Source organism: Lissotriton vulgaris, chromosome 8 (assembly GCF_964263255.1).
Source record: "Lissotriton vulgaris chromosome 8, aLisVul1.2, whole genome shotgun sequence".
Lineage (NCBI taxonomy): Eukaryota > Metazoa > Chordata > Amphibia > Caudata > Salamandridae > Lissotriton > Lissotriton vulgaris.
In genome coordinates this window covers 322,074,574-322,084,074 of record NC_141696.1, presented here as the reverse complement: position 1 = coordinate 322,084,074, position 9,501 = coordinate 322,074,574, and the positions used below count along the sequence as shown (strand labels likewise).

At 46.8% G+C, this 9,501-nt stretch overlaps 1 protein-coding gene across 1 annotated transcript; it reads left to right on the top strand.

Annotated features, from left to right (window-relative positions):
- The first annotated feature begins 717 nt into the window (after positions 1 to 717).
- On the top strand, positions 718 to 2,097 carry LOC147696996 (endogenous retrovirus group PABLB member 1 Env polyprotein-like). The gene has a single exon (XM_086936101.1). It carries the CDS (start codon positions 718 to 720, stop codon positions 2,095 to 2,097), a length of 1,380 nt encoding a protein of 459 aa, XP_086792227.1.
- The last annotated feature ends 7,404 nt before the right edge of the window (positions 2,098 to 9,501 follow it).

Here is a 9,501-nt window from a genome sequence, read left to right as displayed (position 1 = left end):
TCTGGAACCTCGTTGGGGGCCGCCGAGACAAGTTCTACTCACGACCCGTTCAGCAGTGAAAGTCGTTGGTAAAAGAAACTGGATTCAAGGCGTGCACTACAAAAGGGTACCATTGCCTCTACCTTATGACCAGTGGGTCCGAGAAGGCGTTGGTGACAGTGAATGTGAAAAGGTACCTAGGTTTATACCGTTCAGCAGTCCACGCCTGGATTGGACTAGTTCTGAGAAAGAGGACAATGACGTTTTGCAGGAAGCTGTACCTCCAAACCTACAATTAAACACATCGGATCCAGAGACTTTATTCAAGGACCAGACGATACCTGGCAAGACACGATACAACCTGAGAGAAAGGTTGCCTAAGGACAATTAAAACTCTGTGCTTTATAATTTTGTCTTTGTTAGAAAGAGAAACATTCCTTTTCCATTATCCATCAAGTTGCAGGGTCACGGTAGGAGTCTTAGGCTGTGACCTGAATAGTGACTTGGTCAACAGGTTGCAGTGTCATAGGACGGCTAACAATCACAGCCAAGTGATTAAGGAAGATTATCGTGAGCAACGCCTTTAGAATAATGGATAGCGCAGGAAAAGAGAATGATGTCAAGATAATGAAGAGAAATCATTATAAGAAATTATTATTCAGTCGTTGTGGCGTAGCATTATGTATTTTAGTATGTTTATGCAGTTTATTAGCATGTGTAGGATGGATTGTACACAGTATGCAGCCTACACCTGTTCCTACTTCTACTTCTTTGATTTCCTCTACTACTATTTCTCCACATAAATTTTACGCACTCCCAGACCATGAGCAGATGAGAAGAATGGAATATTTCAATAATTCATTTATTCAACTGTTACATCAACATCAATTGGTTGTTAATACCACTGATTGTTGGGTTTGTGGGCTCATACCACACAACACGGAGAGAGGGATGCCGTATTTAGTCCTTCCATTTACGTATGAAGGTTCTGCTTGGGCTTATCGGGCTATGTTTTCTAATGCATACCAGAACCTACTCCGATATCCTCCTGGTGGGTCCTGTAATGGTGGAGTGGATTTCAGTCATAGCTCTCTGATAAAGGGAATAGTGACTATGGCAAAAATCGCTGATATTATTAAAATTCCAAAGGATGAGAAGAGAGCATATGATGGATGGAACGTGACTCGGTATGTCACTAGTCTTACTGACAAGGTTAAACAGAAGGGATTTGCACCAATTTGGGTTTTACCCCAGAGAGGTAATCTGTGTTTACAAATAAATGGCCAGAACACCAAAATTAAGCAAGAGAGGAGTAATTGTTCTAACATATATGTCTATACACCCTTGACTCCTTCACCGTTAGTGCCATCTCGAGGTACATATTGTATCTGCAATGACAAAGCTTATACATGGCTTCCCACACATTTTTCGGGAACATGTTATATAGCTTTTCTTCTTCCTCCGACATATACTGCTCCTGCAGATCACCATAGAATGAGATTTGGTAGAGGGGTTATTGATGTGGAAGACACAGCCGGACAAGAGGGAGGAGATTTTCTGAAAGCGTTTCTTCCTTTTTGGGGTCCATTGGCAAATAGTAGAAACATCAGACGCCTAGTTCATGTGGTTGATGCTACCATAAATGTAACTTCTGGAGCATTGAATAATCTGACAGCTGAACTTCAGGTGGATCGCCTTATGACTTTGCAGAACCGAATGGTTCTAGACATTGTCCTGGCGGATAGAAGAGGAGTCTGTAAACTGATTGGGTCCAGTTGCTGCGTTTACGTTCCGGATAATGCCCCTACAGTGTACCAAGCCATCTCTAAGCTACATGTCATCTCCGAGTCCATTCATCAGGACACTGGAGATTGGTCTGTGATGGGATGGTTTTGGGGACTACTGTCCACATGGGGATGGAAAGTATTAACTTTCCTTGGAGCAATTCTAGCAATCATCTTTTCTTGTTGTCTTTGTTTACAGTGTGGTCCAGCTATTTGCGGACTTTGTGCCACTGTGTGTGTTTCTAAGCCAGTAACACAGGAAACAGAGAACATTAGAATGATGTTGCAGCAACACCTCAATGACCTCATGACCATCGATATCGACTCAGACTAACATGAATCTTTTGTGCTTTGCCTGAGTATGGCAAAAGGAGGGTCTGAGGTTACGTGGTTTTCAAATTTCCTTCGTATCTAGCCGCCATTTTGTATTTAAGAGCCATTTTGTGTTGCCTCACTCAGGCAGCACGGCGGACGTTGTGAACGCGATGTTTTTGCTTTTTCAGCTTCTACGTGTCCTTCTTGTGCATTACCGAGTCTTTTAGATTACTTGCACTTCGATTTTAAGAATTGTATGTAACTATCTTTTGTGCCTTTTAAAAACCTTTTTTTAATACTGTTACCTTTATTGTGCTTAAGACTTGGTCCCCCAGTGCCCCGGTCCACCGCGGCTCCCAGGTGCCGATTGATGTGGAGGGCTTGACGGGCGCCATCTTGAGTCAGGCTCGGACCCGGCTGGACCCGAGTTAGCGGTCCAGCGGAGGGAGGGGCTGTGGGTACAAATAGATTTGGAGTAGGTGGGGCTGGGCGTTTGCCAGAGGCGGTGGCAGCACCTCGAAATAGCACTTAGTGAAGGCGAGCAGATTGCGAGGGCTCTCCTCTGCTCTCCTCCGGTCCCCACTGCATTACCGAGTCTTTTAGATTACTTGCACTTCGATTTTAAGAATTGTATGTAACTATCTTTTGTGCCTTTTAAAAACCTTTTTTTAATACTGTTACCTTTATTGTGCTTAAGACTTGGTCCCCCAGTGCCCCGGTCCACCGCGGCTCCCAGGTGCCGATTGATGTGGAGGGCTTGACGGGCGCCATCTTGAGTCAGGCTCGGACCCGGCTGGACCCGAGTTAGCGGTCCAGCGGAGGGAGGGGCTGTGGGTACAAATAAAAATGCACTCTAAGACGCGCAGCGGTCACGCGCTGCGGGCGCGCTGTCTGCGCGCCGAAGGAGCGCCAAAGGAGGGCCCGTCTGTGCCCGTCCGTGCCTCGGACGGGCCTAGGGCCAGCCTTTTTGCCAATACTCTTCGACGGCCCCCTAATAACTTAATACGGTATGCACGCGGGCATCTAATGTCGCTGAAAGGCGGCTCCTGCATGTGTGATGCTGCTTGGGACGTGACTAACAGTGCGTCCCGGATCTGCCAGGCGTGCAATTTCCGTTTTCGGCCCAGCCTTACCCTTCCGCCTCTCTATCCCACTGATACCTCACTGGTGAAGGCCGGTTTGATCAATGCTAGGTCATTGGTCAAACATGCAGCAGATATCTTTGAGCTGCTGAGTGACAATCAGTTGGATTTATTATTTATTACGGAAACTTGGCTCAATGACACATGTGCCCCTTCTGTGGAACTTGCTATTCCACGTGGATTTAAAATTTTCAGGTCTGACCGCCTTCTGGGTAGAGGTGGCGGAACCGCGGTTGTTTTCAGAGAACAGTGGATTTTCTCCTTTGACCCCCAAGATCAACTGGCTGAGGCGGAGTTGCTACACTTCTCTCTGATATTCAATGCCCACTCATCCATTGGTGGCACGCTGGTTTACCGTCCTCCTGGCTATATCGGCAATTTCATACAGGTCCTGGAAGAAGTTATAGTTCCTAGGATTTTACGTCATTCCCGGTACCTCCTTCTGGGGGATTTCAATATCCATGTTGACAGCCCGGACCTACCAGAGGCGGCTCGCCTTGCAGAAGTTCTCTCCATGGCCCAACTAAAACAATGGGTAGTCGCTCCAACCCACCGGGGCGGTCATATTTTGGATCTGGTATGCACAAACTTTGATATCAACATGGCCCATTCTGAGCCAGTACCGTGGTCTGACCATGAGCTTATCAGATTCGCTTGGCCTCTTCTGCTCTCTACTGCGATCCAGCCCCAAATTGCCCACACACCGAAGATCAATTTAAATACTCTTTCAGCTGGTCTTGCTGCTTCTCGCCCACTGCTTCCTCCTGACATTGATGCTGCAGCCAGCGCTTTTAACCTATGGGTGGAGCGTGCGACTGTCGCAACAATTAAGAGCAGCCGGGTTTGTAGACTTCGTTCTACCCCTTCTAAACCTTGGTTTTGTCCTGCTCTCCGAGACCTCAAATCAGGCTGTAAAAAGCTGGAAAGGATATGGAGATTAGCTTACCTGCCTGAGGCGAAAAAGGATCTGCGGACTGCACAGAAAAAGTATTATGCAGCCTTCAGATCTGCCAAAAGTAGCTACTACGCTGGGCGCATCAGCAAGGCTAACAACAATAGCAAGGAAATATTTGCGATTGTCAATAGCTTTGTATCCCCCTGTGCATCAAAACCTTTGTTGTCCGCATCAGAAGAATGGTGCGAAGAATTATCTGAGTTCTTCGTTGAAAAAATTGCCAAAATTCAGGTGGACTTGCAAAATGTCTGTAATGGCCCTTCTTCTCCTTTAACAACTTCGCTTCCTTTAATGCCCAGTCGCACCGCCCAATTGGCCAATTTTACCCCCCAACTAGATTCGGATATCACTGCCATTGTTGCTGCCTTAAAATCCGGATCTCCCTCTGACCCCTGCCCGGCCAGAGTACTTGCAGGTGTAGCGGAATCGGTGGGAAATGAGGTAACCCAAATTATTAACCTCTCGCTCCACTCAGCTACCGTCCCTGACTGTTGGAAACAAGCAAAACTGCTCCCACTATTAAAAAAAAATGGACTTGATCCGGCCACCCCGTCCAATTTTCGACCAATATCTTTGCTGCCAGCGCTTGCAAAAGTATGCGAAAAGATTGTTTTTGGTCAACTAGAGAAATTCGTGGAATCCACGGAGGCCCTACACCCAGCTCAGTCAGGCTTTAGGGCCGCCTACAGTACAGAGACGGCTTTAGTCGAAATATCGGAGGCTATTCGGGAGTGTCTTGACGGGGGTGGCAGAGCGGCTCTGATTTTATTGGACCTCTCTGCTGCCTTCGATACGGTGCCTCACTCCCTTCTACTCTCCAGACTAGCCGATATAGGTATTACTGGCTCCGCATTTGACTGGCTGACCTCTTTTTTAAATAACCGCACGCAACAAGTTTGGTTGCCCCCCTTTGCTTCCACTCCTAAATTGCTTTCTACGGGTGTTCCTCAGGGGTCTATGTTAAGCCCTTTGCTTTTCAATATCTATCTTACCCCTCTGATCTACCTGGCTGAACAGTTAGGGGCTAAAATTATGGCGTACGCCGACGATACGCAATTGTTGTTTACTTGGCCCAAAGATAATTTAGATACATCGGCGGCCCAACTATGCCTATCTTCTGTCTTCCAATGGTTAGCTAATGCCCAGTTAAAATGTAATGAAAGCAAATCCGAGATCCTGCTATATGGCTCTTTCCCTGAGGATTTTAGTGACTGTCTTTGGCCTACCGACCTACCCCCTCCAAAAGCTGCTTCGGGCCCAGTGAAGAATTTGGGGGTTTGGTTCGGTAAGAACCTTAAGTTTGAAGACCATATAAAAAAAGTCACTGGAGTCTGTTTTTTCACTTTAAAAACTGTGCGCAGGTTTTTCCCTCTATTACCGAAAGAAGCCAAAGAGACTGTCATTCGGGCATTGGTACTTTCTCGGTTAGACTACGCTAATGGACTGTTTTCTGGCCTACCGGCTTACCTGATTCACCGCCTTCAGGTTATTCAGAACGCCGCCGCCAGACTACTGGTGGGCTTGCAGCGTTGCTTGAGCCACCCACCAAAGTAGCCTTTCAATCCTGTCACAGGCCTCTGCCACTGCAGGGCCTGCACGCTCATTTTACTACCGCTGTGACATGGCAAATAAAATGGTTACCATGTCTTCAACTCCCCTTTTACTACATATCAGTCACCCCTAAGGTAGGCCCTAGCTAGCTCTACAGGCAGGGTGTAGTGTAGGTAAAAGGTAGGACATGTGCCTTAACTGTGTGATATGTCTTGGTAGTGACAAACAGCCTATTTGGTTTCCTACTGCTGTGAGGCTGCCCTCTCTTAGGGATGCATTGGGGATTCACTGATATGTCCTTCAGTGGTTATACCTGATCTGAGTGGGTTCGCATGTCAAATTTGGTATGTTTGGAATAGTAGTGATACATCCTGTTTATTGGTGAACGACGGTTTATTATTACTATTTTAGAAATGCCACTTTTAGAAGTGGGCTTTTCTGTGTGCTACGTGCCTTTGTGCTAGCCTGATGTGCATTGACCGTCTGGTTCTGACTGACAGGGGAGAGGGGATGTGCATTCACTCCAGATAGTCCCTGAGGGGTTGAGGTGTGTCCTGCCCTAACTGGGTGACTCAGCGCTAGGCTGAATAGGCCTGGTCTGTATTTGGAGTGGTGGGAGGAGTAGGACCTGCACCTGAATAGTGCTGTGCCTGCCTTCCACAATGATGGTTCTGCCTCCTGCGGTGTGTCTGGGGAAAAGGCTTACACTAACAATGGAGGTTGTTGTGCACTTGAAAAGATATTTTAAAGTGCCCCAGAACTGGTTTGCACTGGGCTCAGAGCCCTGTGCCAGGGGAGAACAAAGACTTTGCCACTGTAAGTACTGGGGCTGTGACCCCATGTTTTTTAGCTTGGAAGGACCTGAAACAGACGCCGCCATAGGGACTTTGTTGTGTGTGCTGATCTTCTGGAGGGGCTGCATCTATGCCCCAGGACCCTGTGTGCTGGCCTGCTACCTGTTTTCCTAGAACTAAATGCCCTATTGCTCTAAAAGGAGCCCAGCGCAAGAGGAGCACTATACTTTGCGGGTTGTCTTCGAGGGGAGAGCTGAGGCCTAAGGTGCGCTCTCCTTCCTGCCTTGTACCCGATCCTGGCTCCCCGCTGGGTCACACTGCAATGGCCCCAGGCTGGAAAACAATGCCTTTACTGAACAGGAGGAAGTTCCAGGATATGCCTAACACACGTTTGTGTTTCAGGAGAGGCAGGGCCCAACTGCCGAAGTGAGCAAGAGCCTCACTTGCTCCTAGCTGCCGCCACTGACTCAGTGGGCAGGAAGAAGGTGTCTGAGAGCCCGCTGCAGGCCTCATCACTTGTGGGAGAAGTAAGGAACTTTTCCTTGGGGTACTGTGAAGTTTATGACCAATGCCTTGTGGCAAGAGAAGTGTTGGGGTTATGTGATCTGTGATTTTAGTGATTTTATAGACAGTGGCCTTATTGGCCTAGTGATTTATGTAATCCCTGTGAAGCCATGATGAGTCCCATGGCACAGTGTGATATATTTGATTGTGTTCTAATGTATGTATTAATACAAAGGCTACTTTTATATACCCTCGCGTGGAGTTTCTTTTGTGGCGTGCCTAGTGTGTTCCTGGTGTGTGAGTGTGTTGCACCAATGCTTTACACATTGCCTCTCGGATAAGCCTTTCCGCTCGGCTAAGCAACCAAGGGGGTGTGCAGGGATTATCTAAATTGTGTAATTTCCTTGCCTTGACTAGAGTGGTGGGTTATGCCTGACTTAGGTGCATACCTTAGCCAATTAGAAATCTCATTTCTAACAGCATTCCAACATGTTACATATCAAGTAAACAACTTGTAGACTTTTGAGGGATATTTTGGGAGTGACGTATCTCATATATAAAAACAGGTTTCCTACATGGCACATGTAATATCCCCTGTTAATGTTCAACTTTTGTACTTTTAAACTGCAGCACAGCAAGAGCTTAGTGGCTTTCATATCAGCCACTGAATTTTATCATGTATGTGGGTGATGTAAATACATGTTGCAGACCATATATGATATTTACTTCCACACCACTTTTGTGTTTTCGGTGCCATCAACAAATTCCTACCAGGAAAGATACATTTTGGTTGAAAATGATTTTATATTTATCAATTTAGGGGCATAGCACAGAGAGTGTAGCACTGAATTGGAGTGCACCCAATCCCAAGAGAAACATGGTCAAAGATGGATTTGCATATGGCTGGGTCCAAACTGAGGTGGCATGGTGAGAAAAAGAATGATGAGTTGGGGTGTTACTCTGAACCAACACCAGTGGTTTGACTTATTGCAAGCAGCCTCCTATCATGTTTTGTGTTTTTCATGTACTGCCTGGAGTGGCGTGGGTATGCCCAGCTGTGGCTCCTATGCTCTCTGTGACACTGGAACCAAGCTGTACCAGGCTGATGATCCTATAATAAGGGTAAAACCATCCCTGAGTTGCTTGTGTTCTGGTTCAGCAAGGACCTGGCTAGGCAGTTTGGTCTGGACTGTTCTCACTAGGAACAGAGTCAATACTGATTTGCATATGAGTCAGTCCAAACTATGATGCATGGTGAGCAAACAAATGATGGGTTGAAGTGCTACCTCAAGCTATTGCCAGTTAATAGACTTATTGCGAGCAGACTCTCCACGCCTTTTTTGTGTTTCACTATTAGAAAGCTGTCATTTTCCTGTCTTAGCCATCTACGGCCTGCAGCCTCTACCTGGGTCACATGACTGGGTGTAGCTGACAGTTGGGCTTTGTGTATTCCTCCTAGATAACCAAATACAAGCTTATGTGTGCTTGGATGGGCCATCACAGACAGGATGAGAGGGTGGGATTAGGCCCAATCCTACTTACACTTGAATATGCTGTGTCCTGTCCCCACACAAAGAGCTGCATCAATATCTAGTTATGTAGTTAGTCTGGAGCCAGGACGGGGGCTGCAGATTGCCTTGGGATGTCAATGGGAAACCTCAAGAAGCTTCTCCCACCTTCCAGAGGAAGGGTACCAGGTATAAACATTGGACTTCAAACACCTGTGGATACTCTGCCAGGAAGAAGGACTGCTGTGCTGCGGACTACTGCTCTGAAGGAGTGCTGTCCTGCTGTGCTGACCTGCTGCATGCTGTCCTCTTGCCTGGGTGAGAAGGACTGGACCTTCATCTGTTGAATCCAGAACCCCACAGTGACTCCAAGGGCTAGTTGGCTGGCCTCCTGACTAGAACCTCAGGGACAGAAGGCACCAACTACCTTGAACCGAGTACCAGGACTCTGCCAGCTGTCAGTACTATATTGCAAGTTGTGCCACTTAAGTCCTGGACCCTTGGAAGTGGGCTTTATAGTGCTCTGCCAGCCCATCTGTGCATCCAGCAAAAGCAACACATCTCTTCTGTTGAGTGGTGCAAACCTGTCCGGTGCAATCAGATATCCACAGTTGGCGCTTTGTGTTTTTTGCACTATTTTCATTGAAATCTTTAAACCTGTATATCTATGGGACTTTTGATGTTTCTGTCTTGTTTTATCTATTAGACATTACTCTATGTCGCTAAGCCTGTTGTAGGGTCATTTTGTGGTGTGATGTCATTGTGTTACTATATGAAGTGTTGCACAAATACTTAACATACTGACTCTGAGATAACCCTGACTGATCTGTCCCAAGTTACACAAGGGTTAAGCACAGGATAATTTAGAGTTGCTTGTGACTTCACCCTGGGAATATTGGTGGTTGCTGCTTGACCACAGCTCACACCCCAGTCTACCAACAAGTCAACTTATTACAACCTACATTAGTC

Bases quoted from the DNA above. Each gene is read 5' to 3' on its own strand.
- LOC147696996 (XM_086936101.1), top strand. From the start codon at position 718: ATGCAGCCTACACCTGTTCCTACTTCTACTTCTTTGATTTCCTCTACT.